General features: G+C 42.6%; 1 protein-coding gene across 9 annotated transcripts; it reads right to left on the bottom strand.

The window, feature by feature from the left end:
• Positions 1 to 11833: 11833 nt before the first annotated feature.
• Positions 11834 to 20826, bottom strand: LOC135555523 (activating transcription factor 7-interacting protein 1-like). Of its 9 annotated transcripts, none has more exons than XM_064988036.1 (13): positions 20544 to 20826; positions 17999 to 18258; positions 16971 to 17818; positions 16363 to 16556; positions 16029 to 16157; positions 15841 to 15915; positions 15645 to 15715; positions 15187 to 15368; positions 14049 to 15053; positions 13810 to 13923; positions 13579 to 13692; positions 13428 to 13495; positions 11834 to 12470 (listed from the first exon to the last, which is right to left on the bottom strand). In XM_064988036.1, exons 2-13 carry the CDS (start codon positions 18004 to 18006, stop codon positions 11979 to 11981), a joined length of 3300 nt encoding a protein of 1099 aa, XP_064844108.1. In that variant the 5' UTR covers positions 18007 to 18258; positions 20544 to 20826; the 3' UTR covers positions 11834 to 11978. The 9 variants fall into 9 exon arrangements, with proteins under 9 accessions (XP_064844108.1, XP_064844107.1, XP_064844105.1 ...); XM_064988035.1 differs by having other exon boundaries at positions 17999 to 20293; XM_064988033.1 differs by having other exon boundaries at positions 17999 to 20308.
• Positions 20827 to 21763: the final 937 nt, after the last annotated feature.

Raw genomic sequence — 21763 nt, forward strand, 5'->3', positions numbered from 1 at the left:
ACATACATGCAGTCTGCCATCTGCCCGGTACAGGTGAAACCGGGATTCATCCATGAAGAGCACACTTCTCCAGTGTGCCAGTGGCCATTGAAGGAGAGCATTTGCCCCTGAAGTTGGTTACGACGGCGAACTGCAGTCAGGTCAAGCCCCTGGTGAGGACGATGAGCAAGCAGATGAGCATCCCTGAAATGATTTCTGACAGTTTCTGCAGAAATTCTTTGGTTGTGCAAACCCACAGTTTCATCAGCTGTCCGTGTGGCTGGTCTCAGACAATCCTGCAGGTGAAGAAGCCAGATGTGGAGATCCTGGGCTGGTGTGGTTAAACGGGGCGGCAGTGTAGCCTAGTGGTTAGAGCATTGGACTAGTAACCGAAAGGTTGCAAGTTCAAATCCCCGAGCTGACAAGGTACAAAATCTGTCGTTCATTTCTGCCCCTGAACAGGCAGTTAAGAATAAGAATTTGTTCTTAACTGACTTGCCTAGTAAAATAAAGTAAAAAATAAAAAAAACGTGGTCTGCGAATGTGAGGCCATTTGTATGTACTGCCAAATTCTCCAAAACAAAGTTGGAGGTGGCTTATGGTAGAGAAATTAACATTCAATTATCTAGCAACAGCTCTGGTGGACATTTCTGCAGTCAGCATGGCAATTGCAAGCTCCCTCAAAACGTGAGACATCTTTGGCATTGTGTTGTGTGACAAAACTGCACATTTTAATGTGGCCTTTTATTGTCTGTAGCACAAGGTGCACCTGTGTAATGATCATGCTGTTTAATCAGCTTCTTGATATGTCACACCTCTCAGGTTGATGGATCATCTTGGCAAAGGAGAAATGTTCACTAAAAGGGATGTAATCAAATTTCTGCACAACATTTTAGACTCAAACACAGAATCTCTAGTGACACAGCTCGCACTGCGATGCAGTGCTTTAGACCACTGCATCACTCGGGAGGCCCGACTGAGGGACCTTAGAGATAATTTTATGTGTAGGGTACAGAGATAAGGTAGTCATTCAGAGTGCGTCCATGCAACTTATTATGTGACCTGTTAAGCACATTTTCACTCCTGAACTTATTTAGGCTTCTCATAACAAAGGGTACTTATTGACGCAAGACATTTCAGCTTTTCATTTGAAATGAATTTGTAAACATTTCGAAAAACATAATTCCACTTTGACATTATAGGGTATCGTGTGCAGGCCAGTGACAAAACAATCTCAATTGAATCCATTTTAAATTCAGGCTGTAACACAACAAAATGTGAAAATGTCAAGGGGTGTGTACTTTCTGAAGGCGCTGTACGTTTAACATGACCGTCAATGAACGGGCTAGAGATACACTGAGGGAGAAAAGTATTTGATCCCCTGCTGATTTTGTACGTTTGCCCACTGACAAAGAAATGATCCGTCTATAATTTTAATGGTAGGTTTATTTGAACAGTGAAAGAGAGAATAACAACAAAAAATCCAGAAAAACACGTCAAAAATTGTATAAATTGATTTGCATTTTAATGAGGGAAATAAGTATTTGAACCCTCTGCAAAACATGACTTAGTACTTGGTGGCAAAACCCTTGTTGGCAATCACAGAGGTCAGACGTTTCTTGTAGTTGGCCATCAGGTTTGCACACATCTCAGGAGGGATTTTGTCCCACTCCTCTTTGCAGATCTTCTCCAAGTCATTAAGGTTTTGAGGATGACGTTGGCAACTCGAACCTTCAGCTCCCTGCACAGATTTTCTATGGGATTAAGGTCTGGAGACTGGCTAGGCCACTTCATGACCTTAATGTGCTTCTTCTTGAGCCACTCCTTTGTTGCCTTTGCTGTGTGTTTTGTGTCATTGTCATGCTGGAATACCCATCCACGACCCATTTTCAATGCCCTGGCTGAGGGAAGGAGGTTCTCACCCAAGATTTGACGGTACAAGGCCCCGTCCATCATCCCTTTGATGCGGTGAAGTTGTCCTGTCCCCTTAGCAGAAAAACACCCCCAAAGCATAATGTTTCCACCTCCATGTTTGACGATGGGGATGGTGTTCTTGGGGTCAGAGGCAGCATTCCTCCTCCTCCAAACACAGCGAGTTGAGTTGATGCCAAAGAGCTCCATTTTGATCTCATCTAACCACAACACTTTCACCCAGTTGTCCTCTGAATCATTCAGATGTTCATTGGCAAACTTCAGACGGGCATGTATATGTGCTTTCTTGAGCAAGGGGACCTTGCAGCCACTGCAGAATTGCAGTCCTTCACAGCGTAGTGTGTTACCAATTGTTTTCTTGGAGACTATGGTCCCAGCTGCCTTGAAATCATTGACAAGATCCTCCCGTGTAGTTCTGGGCTTATTCCTCAACGTTCTCATGATCATTGCAACTCCACGAGGTGAGATCTTGCATGGAGCCCAAGGCCGAGGGAGATTGACAGTTCTTTTGTGTTTCTTCCATTTGCGAATAATCGCACCAACTGTTGTCACCTTCTCACCAAGCTGCTTGGTGATGGTCTTGTAGCCCATTCCAGCCTTATGTAGGTCTACAGTCTTGTCCCTGACATCCTTGGAGAGCTCTTTGGTCTTGGCCATGGTGGAGAGTTTGGAATCTGATTGATCGATTGCTTCTGTGGACAGGTGTCTTTTATACAGGTAACAAACTGAGATTAGGAGCACTCCCTTTAAGTGTGTTACCTGTATAAAAAACACCTGGGAGCCAGAAATCTTTCTGATTGAGAGGGGGTCAAATACTTATTTCCCTCATTAAAATGCAAATCAATTTATAACATTTTTGACATGCGTTTTTCTGGATTTTGTTGTTATTCTGTCTCTCACTGTTCAAATAAACCTACTATTAAAATGATAGACGTATCATTTCTTTGTCAGTGGGCAAACGTACAAAAGCAGGGGATCAAATACTTTTTTCACTCACTGTAGGCCTACAGTATTTTTAGCATTATGAAAAAGGAATCCATTAAATGGATGGGATGGAGTCAATGGCTTACTAGGCTACTGCTACAAATGTTCATGTCATGTCAAAACAAGGTTATTTTAAGCATCTAGTCCTATAGGGTAACATTACAAAATAATACTGAGAAGGCTATTCACCCCCTCCCCCCAAACAAAATGTTAAATATTATACATTACAGCCTTATTCTAAAATGCATTAAATAAAAAAATGTCCTCATCAATCTACACACGATACCCCATAATGACAAAGCGAAAACATTATTATTATTTATTTTTTAAATACCTTATTTACGTAAGTATTTAGAACCTTCGCTCAAATTGAGCTCAGGTGCATCCTGTTTCCATTGATCATCCTTGAGATGTTTCTACAACTTGATTGGAGACCACCTGTGGTAAATTCAATTGATTGGACATTATTTGGAAAGGCACACACCTCCCTCTGTTGACAAAGCATGTCAGAGCAAAAACCAAGCCATGAGGTCAAAGGAATTGTCTGTAGAGCTCTGAGACTGGATTGTGTTAAGGCACAGATCTGGGGAAGGGTACCAAAAAATGTCTGCAGAATTGAAGGTACCCAAGAACACAGTGTCCTCCATCATTCTTAAATGGAAGAAGTTTGGAACCACCAAGACTAATCCAAACTGAGCCATCGGGGGTGAAGGGCCTTGGTCAGGGAAGTGACCAAGAACCCGATGGTCACTCTGACAGAGCTCTGGAGTTCCTCTGTGGAATCTTCCAGAAGGACAACCATCTTTGCAGCACTCCACCAATCAGGCCTTTATGGTAGAGTGGCCAGACAGAAGCCACTCCTCTGTAAAAGGCACATGGCAGCCCGCTTGGTGTTTGCCAAAAGGCACCTAAAGACTCTCAGACCATGAGAAACAAGATTCTCTGATCTGATGAAACCAAGATTGAACTCTTTGGCCTGAATGCCAAGCGTCACGTTCGGAGGAAACCTGGCACCATCCCTATGGTGAAGCATGGTGGTGGCAGCATCATACTGCAGGGATGTTTTTATGCGCCAGGGACTGGGAGACTAGTCAGGAACGAGGGAAAGATGAACGGAGCAAAGTACAGAGAGATACTTGATGAAAATTCTGCTCCAGAGCTCTGACAACCTCAGACTGGGGCAAAGGTTCACCATCCAACAGGACAACGACCCTAAGCACACAGCCAAGACAACGCAGGCGTGGCTTCGGGACAAGTCTCTGAATGTTCTTGAGTGGCTCAGCCAGAGCCCAGACTTGAACCCGATCGAACATCTCTGTCGTGACCTGAAAATTGCTGTGCAGCGAGGATCTGCAGAGAAGAATGAGAGAAACTCCCTAAATACAAGTATGCCAAGCTTGTAGTGCCATACCCAAGAAGACTCGAAGCTGTAATCACTGGTTTTTCAACAAAGTACTGAGTAAATCAATTTTGAATAAGGCTGTAAAGTAACAAAATGTGGAAAAAGTCAAGGGGTCTGAATACTTTCCGAAGGCACTGTATGCGTGAACATTACAAAATATTACTGAGTAGGCTACCCCACCACATATTGGCTTCGATACCTCATGAGATGGGGCATTTATTAGCGAATTTGGCAGAGCATGAACGGTGTGGAGAGATTCAAAATGAACCTTCCTTTGATTTATCTCTTCGCTAAATCCTAATCCTTTCTATCAGTTGATTGAGAATGTGGTTGGATTTTCGCACCTCAAAACACTCAGTGGTTTCAGGGAAAACGGCACGAGCGCTAAATCCTCGTTGGGTCACAGTGTAAAGCGATGTTCAATGTAATTGCTCTCCAAAGCTCGACTTTTCTTATTTTACCCCTTTTCTGCAATGCCGTATTTGTTGCTATAGAGTTTCCATCTGACTGCAGCGGATCTGTTTTTGATGAACAAGGAATAGGGAGGATGGGAACACATAATGTGCAACCACACACAAGGTGAATTTGGCAATAGGCTTCAGAGGTCCAAAATGTGATTCATGGGAACTTCGAGATAGGCATGTGCTTTCTTGCTGGGTCAGACAGACAGTGAATGAGAGCTTCCATTAGAACAATAGGCTCTTTATACCCAGTGTAGGTCCAAATTCCAGCAGGCACTCTGATTGGTGCTTGCACACAACCACACCTGGCGCTTCTCTAAACGGACGAGGCCAACAAGTGATGCTGTTTCCCTTCAGTACAAGCAATTATGTATTTTACCCAAATGCACTGTATGTACTAAATTGTCTCCATTCCCCCTTAGAGCAGCAGGAGTGTAATGAATAACTTCTATTAATCCTAATTATACCCATGCATATCTCAAAATACCCTATAAGCAATTTCTCAATGAATGAAAGTGGATTTGTCTGTTCAAGGGCATGTTGCATAGGCCATACTTTAGGTAAATAAATTATGAATTAAATATGCTGATAAATAATTAACTATGTCTCTAGGGAAACAGATTGTAAGTTCTATATTTAATAGATTGATAGGCCTCACACCGACACATGCTGTACACAACATAATCACAGTGACATACACTTAACACATAAACCAAGAGGATGACCCTAAATGGAAACGTCAGAGAAAAATAATAGAGAAAGCTACCATCCAGCCACTATTTCTACCCATTTATACACACAAAATGGCATAAATGCTGTACACATTTTCCGGTAGTTATAGCCTCTCTTTACGTTGTTGTGTCAATACGACTCTTCTTAATCAGCTATGATGAATTATTAAACAGACTTTTTATAGCAGATCATGACCCATATTCTCCAGTCTTGGAGTGAATAAACTGCCAATAAATAGTCTCCTTGCCCCATATACTGTAGCTCCCTCCAATCACCAAGTGAGTAAGCCCAGTGTCTGATCCACAGATGCATTCAGTGGGTTGAATGAGAGGGAGACTGACAGATTACTCTAAGTTTGAGATGGTTTCATAATCTTAGGGAAGAAGTAGGCCTAAAACATGGGTTAGGCCCTGTCTGTGTTAGACAGCATAGCGAGTGACAAAGATTACGGTGGTTGAACGGAGATAATGAATGTTCACAGCCCCTACTGTCTATGGCCTTGCTATTGAGTCAGCAATGGCTGCAGCACATGAAACGTAGAAGATGCAGGACAACATTGTCTTTTTGATGGTGGAGATCAAATGCAAACTTTATGTTTTAGGATGAAACTCCAGCGTATTTAAATGGTTACTTAGGTTAAACAATTTCAGAACGCATCCTGAATAATTCACATCCAGTGGTCCTGCAGTGCCAAATGGCATTTTAGAATATGTCTATTGATGGAAATAATAATATGCCATTTAGCAGATACTTTTATCTAAAGCGACTTACAGTCACGCATGCAAATATTTTACATACGGGTGGTCCCGGGGATCCAACTCACAGTCCTGGCGTTGCAAAGCCCCATGCTCTACCAACTGAGCTACAGAGGACCTGAAAATATTCAGGATATGCACAGACCACAGATAGTCCACACAACATGTGGAATTGAAGCCCAAGAGGATCAGTCCAACCATTTCAGGTACAACCACAATCTAAGGGCTGGGTGGGCCCATACAAACACATAAAACGTTAACACTAGTAAAAACCATTGTATTCAATTCTATCAGTTTCATGATAATCAACTTTCTACCCATTGTTGTTGTTTTTTCCTTTTAGGAGACCCACAAGAACCTTGTGGTTGAGCCCATAGTTACACATTGGCCAACCATCTAGCCTCATTGCGATGTTACTGACAGGTATGACAGTCTACACGGGCTTATGGGCCCATCTGCAGGTAGACTCTTAGTCACATGTAGGGTCAAAATAGAACGCACCATGGATAATGTCCCGGGTGGATGACGCGTATGGAGCTGTAAACTTGACCAATTCTCAGCACACAGTATAAATCCAAACCCTGTCAGCCAAATGATAGGAAAGTGAATTAGAGGAAAGGGGTCAAACACACAGGACATATGATGGATGGACAGACGGGTGTGTTGCAGCAGACACACTGAGCTGAGGCTCTCAACTCAAAGCGGAAACAGACAACAAAGAAAAGTGCATAATACTGTACGTTGCGACACATTGACGTTTTCCTTTGAAATAATGATGTATTCACCGGATAAGCTGCAGGGAGAGGTAGGCGGAAAGGGCAATGGACTCACTCTCGCTCCCTTACAGTGACACACACACAGTACATTAACCGAAGTGTCTAGAACTGCATTGGAGAGTGGGTGGGGAGAAGGTTTAAAGAGTACAGAGTACAGATATAGGCAAAGAAATAGAAGGTTGCTTATGAGGTGTGGAGATGGGTCATTCCGCCAATAAAGTGCCTTTTGGGTTCACGTAACAGGTTGACTTTAAAATGAGGGAAATTGGAAACATAAATCATGAGAAATAAATAATCATCTTCAGAAGTGACTGTCAAAGCAACAAAATAACCACGGCTTTACAATGATGGCGAAAACATGGGGAAATGTATTGAATCGAACAGATATATTGAATTGTCCACGTGGTCTATATTAAAGGGAACTTCATTTAATACAACAGGCTTTTAAAATACAATATAGGTGCATAATTGAAGGTATCAAAGGGACTCAAAGGGCTCTATTGGTGGAACGATCCAGAAACAGATTACGCAGCCTAAATGTGTAGAAAGACTGTGATGAGATCAGAGTTTTTGATTTTATGGACAGACTAACATCTATAAGTCCTCAAACAAGGTATTAAAGGCCCAAGGAAAACATCTATAGATATGGTAGATTTTAGGGGAAATGACTGATCTTCGATAATCCACCGTTCAACTCGATCAATATCCACCTCTCTCTATCACACACACCGACACACTGTGGCGCAATGCTATGCATGAAAGACTTGGAATATTTATGTTAACAGCCACATTGAACAACAAAATGTGTGCACACATACCATTGAATCAATGACAAGAAAATGAAGAGCAATAGAGATAGTTTGTGTGTAAGTGAGACACTGTACTCACCTAATTAACCCTTAATACGGAGTGATTCTAAACGTAATTGTGTTTGTAGATAGGAGAAATTGTAACAATCACAAATATATCACTATAAGATAAAAGATGCTGAGTCCTTAATCCTTGATAGTAAAATCCCATTAAAATTCAATAGTAGAAAAAAGTATTAAAATCAGCTTTAGTCCATTCGGAGAAAAAACACCAAAAAATCCTGAATTTCAATTAACAGTTAATTAGAGGCTTTCATTTGGAGTCCAATCCGAGACAGAATAATTCCTCAGGAAAACAGCTACATCCAGAATGCATTTATCATTGTGAAGAATATTTATTTACAAAATCCCATTCCCCAATATCTTCATATAATGTAGAGGAGAATCATAACATTCTCCATCAAGAACAAAAGGAAATATAAAGAGGTGGAGAGAGAATGAATTGTGGTTTGCTCTACTTATCTATGTATATGTCTATTGCTGTGTTTAATACACTCTCTTTCCCTCTCTCACTCTCTCTTTCCCACTCTCACTCTCTTTCCCTCTCTCCCTCTTACTCTCTTTCCCTCTCTCTTACCCTCTCTGTCCTTCTCACACCAAAAAGTCTATGTTTTTTGGTTAGTTCAGAATAAACCAGTTCCCTACAACCTTTTCACCACCCTGTCAACACTTTCCTTCTATTGCTAAACATTGTTCCAAAAATAATACACTAAATTACCTGCCCCTTAACTAAAATATATCACAGTAGTCCCAGTAATAACTCACAAAAATGATTCCCCATATAAGTAAACAGAACTCTCAAATTATATCAGAAGAGCTAAATGACCCTCTAACGTATAGAACATTAGGATATGTGAATAATGTTCTGATGGCAAATGAAAAATGGAGCAACAAATAAAGAAATGATTGGATAATTAAAAGTGTGGGGGTGTAGGTGGAAAACAACGATGGGATAGAGAAGAATGGCGCTTAAAATGAGAGCGACAGATGAGAAAAGCATGAAAAAAAATATCCTCTGAAAGGTAAAGAATTTGCAGCATGGGTTTTAGTCCATTATCTTGGAGTGCTTGTGTGTCAAGAGGGAGTGAGAGTGATAGGAGAGGGGGGGGGTAGAGAGAGATGCATACACAGGTGACAGACCAGTAGAATGACAAACAAGTGAGTATTAAGCGCAGATCTACAGATAATGTTTGACAGTCTTCATCAGACAGCAGTTGTTTCATAAGAGGTGCAGGATGAAATGGGAATAATATAATATATTGGTTTATTTCTTTTTTGCTAGATATGGAGTTTGCCTTGGGACCTTGCATTAGTCTCCTCCTGTGTGTGAGGAAAATGATTCAATATAAGGAAACAGAGGCAGTTACACATTTAATGGGAGAAGAAGAGACTGTTGTGCAATACAGTGAGAGAAAATGTGCTCCTCTGAGAAGAGAGGAAGGCGTTGCAGGATGAATCACTGTGGTTTTGATGGAGGTCAAAAGCAAAAAGGTGATGTTTGGGATGGAGAGAAAGAGCATAGGGGGATGGCATGTCATGAAAACAAGTACCAGCTGAATGATTTGATGAAAGAACCATTCCTCTACCAAGCCATACTGTGGATTAACATGTGTGTGTGTGTGTGTTATGTGGATGCGTAACACACACAAACAGATTGAGACGGACACTAAACACTAAGAGACCTACCTATAAATATAAATAAGAATCCCCAAAATAGAGATGCAAAGGGTTGTGGGAGAAGAAGAGGTACAAAGTAGGAAAAGGTAAAAACATGAAAAAGGTCAAATAGTGTCAACAACCAGCTTGTCTTTTCTGGTGGAAAAATCTGGATAATTGAAACACTGGTGGATTCAAAAACTAGCCAAAGTTATGGGGTGGACAGTGAGTGGAGAAATGGGGAGGGGGGGGGGGAGCGTGGGTAACGGGGGAAAGATTGGGAGTTATAGGAATGGTAAGGGAGAATGGATAAAGAAATTAAAAAAGGGAAAAAAATCTCTTTCCTTCCTTTTCTCGTTCATAAATAGAAGAAATTGTAGACCAGGTAAATGGAGAAATAGATGAGGAGGCAGAGGACAGAGAGAGCAAGCAAATGAAAAGATAAAGCACCTCCCAGCAAGGCGATGAGGAAGAAGAAGAACAAAGAACGAAAGAAAAAAACAAATACTCCAGTAGCCTCCGTTTTTTCTTGTCTCTATGTGGAAGGGGGGAATGGCAGTTGCCAGTTATTCCCCCTCCCAGCTCATCTTCTTTCTTCCTTCAACAAAACAAGCCTCCCCATCCAGATGAAAACATATCATTTTCCTCTAGCTCTGGTCTAGTACATACCACTCACACAGGTTAGACATGTTGCAGAGGCTCATCGATATTGCTTACTGAAAAGACATAGGGCTATAAGTATTGCCTGCCTTACTGAAAATGCTATCTGTCCCCTCTCCCGCCCATCCCTGAGAAATCTGGGTGGGAGGGAGGAGGGTCCTCTAGCAGCATTAGTATGCATTGAGAGAGTGGAGGAGGGGGGGGGGGTGCCTTTCCAATAAATGTCTAGGAACCAGTGTCAGTGTGAATAAAACTGGTAAGGGACTAGCTCCCCCTAGAGTCAAGTACCAATATACCAGTATAGTTTACAAACATTTTAATGAACAATTACAATAGTCTGAATATTTCTTGGTCCTTTCTGTTGTCAGGTCCAATGCATTTATGTACATGTTTCTAACCAGCCATTAAGACTCTACATGTCCCCATCAGACAGAGCATAAAACAATCAACAGACAGTATGAAGAGCATGGGGCCCAGGAGTGTCTCAGACCCCTGGATGAGACATGAGTCCCCCTAAATGCAACAAAGTCAAACTTTGGAGTGGGGGGGGGGGTCTCTAAATAATACCAATTAAACAATTCTACTATTTCTTTAAAATGCAATTTGTACTGCTAGAGGTAAATCTTAAAATAAAAGCGTATTCCAAATTAAAGGAACACCCCCGCCGGTCATGGTTTAATATATATATATATCCACGTGGCTCTGCACTTGTCATCCCAGGATAGTTCCATCTCTCAGCCCCTTTTCAGTCGCCCCAACTTTTCTTTCTACAAAAAAAAACAACGTCCTTGTCAAAGACGGATCAATAAATTCAGGCTACAAAAGTGTAGACCTAATGAAAATCACAGAATGCCATTACACTTTTTGGTGTTTCGTAACAGATGTCTCTTTCCATTTATCTATTCATCAAATATTAGGATGCTGGAATTATTTTGGAGTTGACGAACATGCGCAGGTAGCCTACTTTTTGAAGTTGTTTGTTTGACAATATGAAATCATCATGACTGGTTCTGTTCATGCCAAATTAAAAAAGGTAAAAAAAACTGTATTAAATTACACCCATAAAAAATGTCCCAGGATGTGCCCACATACACAGGAGGCCCTAGATCATGTAGAATTTAACTGTAGAACTTGTCCTTCCCAGTAGCAGGAATTGAGCAGGAGGAAAAGAGAGGTCACATAGGTTTTAGCAGGCTCATTTCTCATGAGATGCAAAACTACTGGGTATTACCATATAATAACATGGTCATTCTGCCCTTCATAGCATGTTCTTTCAGTTAGACTGACAATTGCAATGAAAAGTTTGAGTTTTCAAATACCTTCAGGAAACTAGAAGGAGAAGAATACTTTCTCCATAATCGTTCAGAAACGGGACCACGCCATTTCAGATTTGATTTTCAAATCCTCTCGTCCTGTGTCGAAGATACCATTTTGGTACAATGCTGCTCCCATGTGGTAGGCAGACACACGGCAGGCAGACAGTGGTCACATGGGGCCAACCGATTTCACCAAGATGGGCAACAACATTTCCCAGTAACATTCCAATGATAGGTCACTCTTGTAAACACCTGGGCTCAAATATGATTTGAGAGCACAATTCTGATAAAACAAATACCAAACACATTCATTTGAAAATAGAGCAATTCGTTTTGCCAGAAGCTTTACTGAACTTTTCACTTTCTAAGTAACCAGAAAAAAAATCTACAGAATCAACATTTCTCCTCTTGTTTTAACTTGACACAATACATTTTAACTTAATTCTTAGCGTGTGGTTAAACTGGCGCTTTCGGTGAAGGGGACGTTAAGACGTCAGTGCACTGAGGCTCACAGAATGGTCCAAAGCGGCCAAACACGTCCCTGGCACGGACTGCAAAGTAGTACTTGGAGCCAGAGACGAACTGTGTGAGTGTACAGGCCATGGGCAAAGCCAAGGCCTTCACCTCCCCTATCTTCTTCCAGAGTAGGGGCTGTGTGCTGGGGCCAGAGTGGTCCTGGTGGTAGGCGTATAGGTGGTAGCTGTCCACGGCAGCACAGCTCCTATCTACCTCAGTCACAGACCAGGAGAGCACGATGCCGTCATTATGGCTCGGAACCCGGGTTATTTTGAGCAGAGGCTGCTGTGGAGGGCTGGTGCTGGCCGCTTCTAGGGGCAGGCTGATAGTTTGAGGTGGGACAGGCAAGGGGGGAAGGGGAGAGGGCTGGGGGCAAGGTGTGGAAGATGAAGAAGTGGATGTTGCCAAGGCAACACTTTTAGATGGGGAGCCCTGAAAGATTAATTTGATGAAAATGTTACAACTTTCACATTCATTTCTATGTTTACTCTCTTTGGTTGATTATAGGCCAATATGTACATTTTATTCCAATTGGAAAACATTCTGGAACATGCAGTATTCCATGGCTGCATTCCAAACACTTAAAAGACAAAGACACACCCTCTCCCTCAAATTAAGTGGACACTTCTGATGACATATCATGACGTCTGACGAGTTGACACTTGCAGGGCAAGGGGCGACGGAAGAAGGAATTCATTTTAAATGGACCGCTCTTGCCCAGAAATGTGTCACTCGTTCATCTCACGGTTGTTTTCAGTCATCATGGAACCACTGGTAGCTGTTGTGTGTGCCTTATATGCCCTACAGTCAATTATGTTTGCATTTCATATCTTGGCTAGAAGACAACGCCGCCGCAGACATCGAATGTTAGGCATCCTACTGTATCAGATACATTGAAAACTACAATGTATAAGTGTGATGTCAGGGAAAGTTGTGCGCAAGCCATCATTTCCAAAAGCTAACCAAACAAAAACATCATTACTTTTATTAAGTGTTTAAGCTGTCATGTGCATTAGTAGCACCATTTCTAACTTATTTACATTTGTTTTTACTTACACTTGTATGTTGACTCTCCATATTAATGTTGGTTTTAAGTTTAGGCTGACTTTTCTTAGCGGATGTACAATCAACGCAAATTGAATTATGGGGCGTTTCAGGCCCAGGAGTGAACATAATTGTACACTCAAACGCAATCAAAGGGTTGAGGGGCTTACGTTGCCAACTTCGGTTGCTTGGCTAATCATTTGGACTGACGACAAAGACGGCCGGGGGTATTCCCCCAATTGCATAAGGCGAGGGTAAGTGGAGGAGGGTGTGTCTTTTATGAGTTTGAAACGCAGTGCATGTATTGAAAGAGTTGCTCTGCTTTCAAATATTTGGTAGTCTCACCTGCAGGGGGCGATGATAAACAGCATGCGGAGATCCAACACCTGACATCTGACCAAGAGATGACCTCACTGAAACAATAAATAAAGAGAAAAACAATCTGGGTATTCTGTCAACATAACCACAGACAGTGTTGGCACAAGACACCACCTACCGGCCTGTGTTCCGACTGAAGTGGAGGTTTGCTGTGTGGCTGCTGTTCGCTGACCCGCTGTTGAAGGAGAGGGTGAGGCCTTCAAAGCCAACGGAGCCTTCAGCACTCCAGTAACTGCATACAACACATGGGGACAACTTCAGGAGATGTACAACTCACTGCACTTCTGGCCTCTATAATATCATAAAATACTGCTCACCAAAAGGAAGCGAAAGGCAATTTCAATCTTACCTAGAACATCATCATCATCCTCCTCCTCCTCCTCTGTCAGGTCTATGAATGCTTCTGATTTGGCAGGATGAGATGCCTGTGTGGAGTCTGAAGGAGGGTTTGTAGATTCACTACCTACATACATAGGAGTGTAGGAAAACAGCTTCTCAGTTAGAATGACACTGAGAATCCGGGCAAAACAAACTATTTACATTTATTCTTCCAAGATAAGAAGCCAAACTTCTGAGGTGTAAGCTAACCTGTTTTCGCAGGCACACGTGGTACAGGGGCAGCTAGTTGTACTGAGGCAGCTTGATGCACAGAGGCAGCTGGTCGCACAGAGGGTTGAGTGCCTGTGGTGGCTGGCATTGAAAATCTTGGTAAGGATGAAGTTGAAGTGGAGTTCGTCACAGACACAAGCCGAATGGACTCACAGACGGAGACAGACACACCGGAGCTGGGCCTGCCGACTGTCCCAGTGGCTCCAGGGTGGGAGACATTGGGTGTGGCACAGAGTGTGGTTGTGGCCCTGCGTGTGGGTGTGGTTATGGCCCTGGGTGTGGTTATGGTTGTGGCCATGGGTGTGGCTACGGTTGTGGCCCTGGGTGTGGCTACGGTTATGGCCCTGGGTGTGGCTACGGTTGTGGCCCTGGGTGTGGCTACGGTTGTGGCCCTGGGTGTGGCTACGGTTATGGCCCTGGGTGTGGCTACGGTTGTGGCCCTGGGTGTGGCTACGGTTGTAGCCCTGGGTGTGGGCCTGCATGTGGGTGTGGTTACAGTTGTGGCCCAGGGTGTGGTTGTGGCCCTGCATGTGGGTGTGGTTATGGTTGTGGCCCAGGGTGTGGTTGTGGCCCTGCATGTGGGTGTGGTTATGGGTGTGGTCATGTGGGACGTTGTGGCAGCTGGTGTGTCAGTGGGTGTAGTCGTGGTTGTGGGTATGGCAGCGAAATGAGATAAGAGGGCAGAAGCAGAGGGGGGCTTGGGAGCAGCAGGGGTGTAGGGAGTAGTCCTCTGCAGGAGGAAGGCAGTGGTGGGTGTCACGGTGGAACTCGTCATGGCGGGAAGTGCGCACACTGGGATTAGCTGAGAGTTGGTTGGGTTGGTAAGGATGGCTGTCCCTCCACCAGGCAGCTGTATGAGGAATGACTGGAGAGGGAAGGCGGACGGGCCTGGTTTTGGGGTAACACAGGTGCTCAGCATCAAGGTTTGGGATGTGGGTTGAGATCCGGCTGAGGCTGTGGAAGAGGGGGAAGGTAGCAAGGAGGCTTGTGGAGGAGAAAGAAATGGAGATTTTTAAAAAGAAGAGACCATATACAATAATAATATCAGTTGGTTAAAGAAAACACACAGATTAAGATAAAGAGAAACCTGCCAACAGACTAACTCCCTTCTACTCACCTGTGGGTACAGGAGTAGAGGTTTGACTGCCCTGAACATTACGTAGAGGAGTAGGGGTTTGACTGCCCTGATCATTACGTACAGGAGTAGGGGTTTGACTGCCCTGATCATTACGTACAGGAGTAGGGGTTTGACTGCTCTGATCATTACGCTTTGGATCCGGTGTGTTGTTCCCCATTGTTCTGTTTACAAGGAGGAGAGGAAATGATTACAGGCAGAGGATTCAGGAAGCTGATCAAAAGGCTGCTCAGTGGAGGTGAACACAAACATAAGTGGATGCTGAGAGATACAGTATGACATCACTGTACATCCAATTAATTGCTTTTATCCCAAATAACTCAATGACAAATTGAATCTTCGTTGTCAATTTACCCATTTCTTTTGGTTACCCTCTGGTGAAATGTTTTTTTCCTCTGATTAATTGGGACACGCTGCTACACTTCAAACCAACGACTTACCTCAGGCCGAGAATTGCTGATCCTGCTGGGGTGGTTGCTGTGGCATGAGTAAAGGTAGGTGGCAACAGCACCTGATGAATATAGGGAAGAGCACTTTGTATATAGTTCCAATGGTACCATCAATCTTTCAAAAAGGCAAGTTCCCTCTGAAATCACAGTCATCGTTGAAAGATCAATTGCCTCCATTTTCACTCACCTCTGGAGGTTTCTTGGCATTCTCCCTGGCCTGGATGGCAGTTCCAACTTTCTTAGAAAGTCGGCCAATCTTTGCCTGAAAGGGCACACGTGGAGCATGGATTTGCTTGTCTAAAGGGCAATACATTCCAATGTCTTTATCCTAGATTACCCTGTTTGTGTTTTATTTATCATCTTCTGACAACTGACCTGCAGGCTCTTGAGTGCACTTGGGTGTTTTTCTATTTTGTCCAGTCTGTCTCTGAGCCCCTGAAGACTCTTGTCAAATAGTGTGAGCTGCAGAACACACAACTGCTCCTCAACAAGCTGCTGCACCACCTATAGAGGATAGGGATTTTAATGGACAAGTGAGGTAAAAATAACACCCAAAACACGAGAAGCTAGCATTGATAAAAAAATATTTTAATAAAAAAATAGCCAAAAATATGCCATGAAACTCAGGATACATGACTACAACTTGGGAAATTAGATGTTTTATTACATTTTTTAATTTAAATAAACCACATCTCAATTGAGGACCAACCTTCTTTAGCTTGTGTTGCCTTTCAGCACTCCCACTGATCTTCAGCTCCACATGAGCCTCCAGCTCTTCACAGTCTACTCTGGGCCTCTTGTTATGCCTCTCCACCACTTCCAAGTCTCTTTCTCCCTGTTTTTCACCACCATCCTCTGAGCCTCCAGACAAGGATCGTTTCTTCTGTAGAGCAGCACCCTCCTCTTATGGTTTAGAGAGAACACATTATAATATCATCCAACTACCAAAACACCGCTATAATCTAAGCTAACCTCTTGAAAAATAAATTATTTCCTCTATCCAACAGGCCAGTTGAAGTCAGAAATATGACAAACTCATGCAACCTAGCTAACATCTGGGGCAGCAGGTAGCCTAGTGGTTAGAGCATTGGTCTAGTAACCAAAAGGTGGCAAGATCAAATCCCCGAGTTGACAAGGTCAAAAAAATCTGTCGTTCTGCAAGGCAGTTAACCCACTGTTCCTAGGACATCATTGAAAATAAGAATTTGTTCTTAACTGATTTGCCTAGTTAAATAAAGGTTTAAAAATGTAAATAAACATACAAACTAAACTTGACATAATTACTTTGGTGCTTTAGTTGGGATTGGAAAAGATTACCTTCATCAATCTGAAGGGGCGTTGGTGATGAAGGGGACGGAGAGTCAACTGGAGCACCACTTACAAATTGTTCTGGCTCCTTCATGTTAACCTCAACTTTTTCTACCACTCCTTCACATTCCCTCTGTTCCTCATCGCTCTCATCCTGGACATCATCATCATCTTCACTAAGCACCAGGAATCCTGGCCTGACCTCCTGGTCTGACTCTGCCGTGTATGACGGGGAGAGTGAAGGGGAAGAGACAGACTCTACAGTCGTGTTGGAAGACAGGAGGGGGGAGGCGGCAGGGTTCAATATGGGCACTGTGTCCTGAGTGGTACCTGGTACCAGGTCCATTTCCATACCAACAACCTGTCTCTCTCTTACTGCTTCTGTTGTTTTCTCTGAACTCACAGGAGAGGAAACAATAACATCTCCTTTGGAATTTCTATCCCCCTTAAGTTTGTCTTCTACCTCGAGGCTGGGTAATGTAGACTCCTTGTCCCCCTCTCCTTCTTCCTGAACATCTTTTACATCAAAGTGTATGTTCTGTGATGAAGAAACCTGTAATTCAGAGGCTGTTGGTTCCTCAGAGGTCTCAGTGCTTAGGGATGTGGCTATCAGGGAGGAAGTGGCATGAGTGGTGGTATGTGTAGTTCCATGTATTTCTTTATCTACTTCCATAGACACAGCTTCACAGTGCTTCCCATTTACCATTGCTGGCTGAGGTGGGGATGGGAAAGAACACGGAGAGGAAAGAGTGGTGTGAAGGGATTCCAGTTGCCGTCGATCGCTGACTTTCATAGTCTTTTTTGCTCTGAAGATTTTCCTCGGGGGTTCCTCTGCAACAGCAACATCCATGCTTGACCTGAAAGGAGGTAGAGATGAGAGAGCAAAAGAAGGTCAATATGTACAATTCTGTTTTTGTTTTACTCTACTTAATTGCATTTCAATGCTTTTGATTCATGCAAATGAAAAACTGAAACATTTTCATTCATCTCTTCATTAATGAAGTGTATTAAATTCAAATAGAAGTGGGAGCACTGACTTTCCCATACACACTATTGTTGAAGTCCAAGATAGGACACACCCACAATCATGCAGCTCCTCCTCCTTTTTACACCCTGTCAACTCTGATTGGTAGAGTGCAAAGCCTGCCAGGCAACTCAAGCAGGCGATTCAGTGATGGGTTTCAAATCTGGCCCCAGTGGGAGGTGTTTGCACCGGGTGAAAAGCGATTGCATTTGTTTTGGAACCGGGCTGCCTCCTGGCGGTGAGTCAGGTGCCCTGCTCTGGCCGATGGTGGTTCTAAACAAAAAAAGTGGGTTAAGCAGGTGGAGTAATGAGTAGGATTCTGTTTTCACATGCAATTTTCTTAAACGCTTGATCCGCCTTCCCAATGAAAGCTAGTTTGAAAATTCAGACATATTTTATGCAAAAGAGAAGTTTCTGAATGAATCACCATGCTGCTATGTTGACAGCAGGAGCTTACAGCCCAGATTACTGTTCCATTTGAGAAGGGTGCTCCTCCCTCACCGCTTTTGACCTTTCATGTCACCTAAGCAGCATTCACAGAGGCTGCTAGTTTCTCCAAGCCTGCAGGCAGCAGGGTGGAGAGAAGGAAGGATACAAGAATCCTACCCTTCACTTGCAATAGCCAACCTAGCCTGGAAACCTGACGTTGAATTTCATTGAAGCACTCACACAAGATAAATACATGTTCGCATGCATACTTGCCAGGCTCATGCTTACGTGGTTCTGTGCATGCTTCAGGTGACAAATCTGAACACTACCAGCACTTTGAAAAGAGGATTGAATTATGCTTTCCTGTGGATATTTTCTCACATTCCTACCTGCAAACAGACCAATCAAACAGACAAACAGTAAAGTAAGTTAAAATACAATTTTATTCAACGTTCTGGCTTGTAGAGGTCGTGAGAGGGAACCTTTCTGATCCAAACACTAATTTATACCAATTGTAGAATTCCATTAAATAAAGCATCAGGTTTCCAGGCTATAGTCAACTAAGCAGTAAGTTCTGCATATACTTACCACTGCCTCTCATCAAAATAGGAATGAAAACCAATCAAGGTGCCTTGCATAGTGCCATGACATCTTAGCCATGTCATCTTGACAAATTTAGGACAGCTCTTAAAGCCAGTAAGATTCAGTTTTTTTAAAGCAATAAAATAAACCCCATTGATTTGGAAGAATCTGTAATGACATTAGTACAAGTTTTCAAATCATCTTTGAAAAAGTAATGTTGCCCTCAAGGAATGTCATTCCTTAAAACTGCCCCATCATATAAATCCAGTACTACCTGCAGCTGAAAATGTAATGCGACGCATTTGCTCCATGTAAAGAGTTTCTGTTTAGGAGGGTGGAGACTTTACTTGTATCTGATATTTTTTCAGGCATTTCCCCCCAGAACCTAATTGAGCATTTGACACAATTAAGTAAGATTAGTTCTGGGATTCAGAGATTAGCTCCATGTGACCCCCCCTCTGACAGCATGGACCTGAATTGACTTGTCAAACCCAAGGGTATGGGGTAATCCTCCTATGATAACATTCATAGGGGGATTCCCTTTGCAGTTGGATGAAATTCTATTTAGCCCAGTTAGATTACCCTGTGAAAGGAGTCAATTAAATGCACCTGTGGACACTCAGACTAAGTATCAAGGGCTAGACTAAGTATCAAACGGCTAGACTAAGTACGACTTTGATTTTAGTTTCCCAGTGAAAAAGTCCAGTAGATACTATCAGTCTGCACACCTGAATTTAATTTCATACTAATTGATTACTGTTGATTTGTCGCACCAGGTGTTGGCTAAGTGAAGGAAGGCGTGGCCAACCTAGCCCTACAGTGTATGTCACCAAGCAGAATCAATAAGTTAGCCAGGTAACTAACATACTCTCAAATATAGCAGTTTGTTTTCTGGTTTATCAAAAGAGATAAAGTATATGATGTATTATTGAGAATATTGAGTCAGTACTGTTTACATTTGAAGTTAATCTTTCTCAGTTAGCTGGCTAAGTTATTGATCCTGACATTACTTAGAGGGCCATGGAGTGCACAGGCTTTTGTTCCATCCCAGAAATCACACAACACACTCCTGTGCCTCAAACAACTTGAAGTTGAGTATTATATTTCAATTATGAAGTGGTATATGGTTTGCTTTGCACTGACAAAATATGATCTCTAATGGAACATGTATAAGAAGACTGGCCGTAGGAACATTGCCCTTGAAATCAAGACGTTCAGGATCTGATGGCTTGGACACATGTTGATGGACAGTGGTGGCTGTGCTGGAGTAGATGGGTCTCATGGGACAGGGCACGGACTGTGGCAAAAGACACTCCACCGGTAGAAGATGAAGAGGACTAAGTAAGTTATGTAAGTATATTTCAGTCAAAATGCTGCGTTAACGGACCAACAATTGCTAGGTATGCAGTAAGGTATGCAGATGCCTTCAATGGCCTCACCAATACATCACCACTTACATAAAATGATCCATTCAGTGAAGTTTACAGACGAAGATTAAAGTATATCTTAATGCAGTAACTCAATGTTAAACACATGAGGTCACTCACCCTTTTACATCCAGTTTCAAAACAGGATCCTGTAGTGACCAGAACTTGCTAAGTGCTAAATTGAATCAACAAATGCTAACTTGCACAGTAATTTAGCAACCTAACTTGACCTGACTGCTTATCCTTATCCTGTCTGTTGTCACTGACTGGGAGTGAATCACAATCACTCAAAACCAGCACATTCTTAGTATGTTCTAAACTTCCCAGCCCACATTAGTATGTTCTAAACTCCACAGCTAGCCTATTCAGTCCGTCAATTCGCTCCCTCTCAAACAAAGCAGGAAGTGTGGAGGGAAATCCAGACAGAGGAAGGCGGGGCTACCATTTTTGGAGAAACTGGGACCAGTGTATGTTCAATATTCAAGTTTACAATTAGAAGTATCATTAAGATTCACGTCTTATTTTAGTACTAAACCCACCCCTTAGGGCAGGTTTGTTTGCGTGTTGGTGTATGAATTAACAGAATTCCACAACAGAAAAGGGAAACATAGGTGTTTCAAGGCACTTTCAATTGCTCCATTCTTCATGAAAAGGAGTCATCTACTTTTTTTAGCTACTCTCCTACTCTATACTCATCATACAAAACAGTCCCATCTCAATCCATCCTGCCTTGTGCTTCAGGCATTCTCTTTCCTCCTTAGCACAAAACATTATTATCCTGAATATTGTCCCCAGAATACTCATTACTAACTTGTGAGGAACTATACCCAGAGGGAAATAAACTAACACGATTCAATACCATCTCATATTGCTTCTGCGTGTTTACTACTACTTTTTCTTACTGTTTGATTAGTATTAGACTATTTGTATGCATTCTATAATGTATACTTTTCAATCGATAGTTTAACACATAAGCCTACAGTACATCAACAGCCTAGGTTCTGCAACCTCATTATGCATGTCAAGCTTTTCAGTCAGCTATTTTGGCAGATTTCATATATATATATATATATATATAAGTGTTCTAGTTAGGTATCCTGTCATTATGAAGGAATGACTATAGGCTAAAACAAATATCTTACACAGCAGCATTCAGACTTTTGCTATGAGACTTGAAATTGAGCTCATGTGTGTCCTGTTTCCATTGATCATCCTTGAGATGTTTCTACAACTTGATTGGAGTACACATGTGGTAAATTCAATTGATTGGACATGATTTTAATAGGCACACACCAGTCTAGATAAGGTCCCACTGTTGATAGTGCATATGGGAGCAAAAA

The sequence above is a fragment of the Oncorhynchus masou genome, chromosome 15 (genome assembly GCF_036934945.1).
Source record: "Oncorhynchus masou masou isolate Uvic2021 chromosome 15, UVic_Omas_1.1, whole genome shotgun sequence".
Classification (NCBI taxonomy): domain Eukaryota; kingdom Metazoa; phylum Chordata; class Actinopteri; order Salmoniformes; family Salmonidae; genus Oncorhynchus; species Oncorhynchus masou.

What these genes read in the sequence shown, in the direction of transcription:
- LOC135555523 (XM_064988036.1), bottom strand. An exon ending in CTCTACTCCTGTACCCACAG is followed by an intron (nt 15,054 to 15,186) that starts GTGAGTAGAAGG and finishes CTCCTCCACAAG; the next exon opens with CCTCCTTGCTACCTTCCCCC. An exon ending in ACGTGTGCCTGCGAAAACAG is followed by an intron (nt 13,924 to 14,048) that starts GTTAGCTTACAC and finishes CTATGTATGTAG; the next exon opens with GTAGTGAATCTACAAACCCT.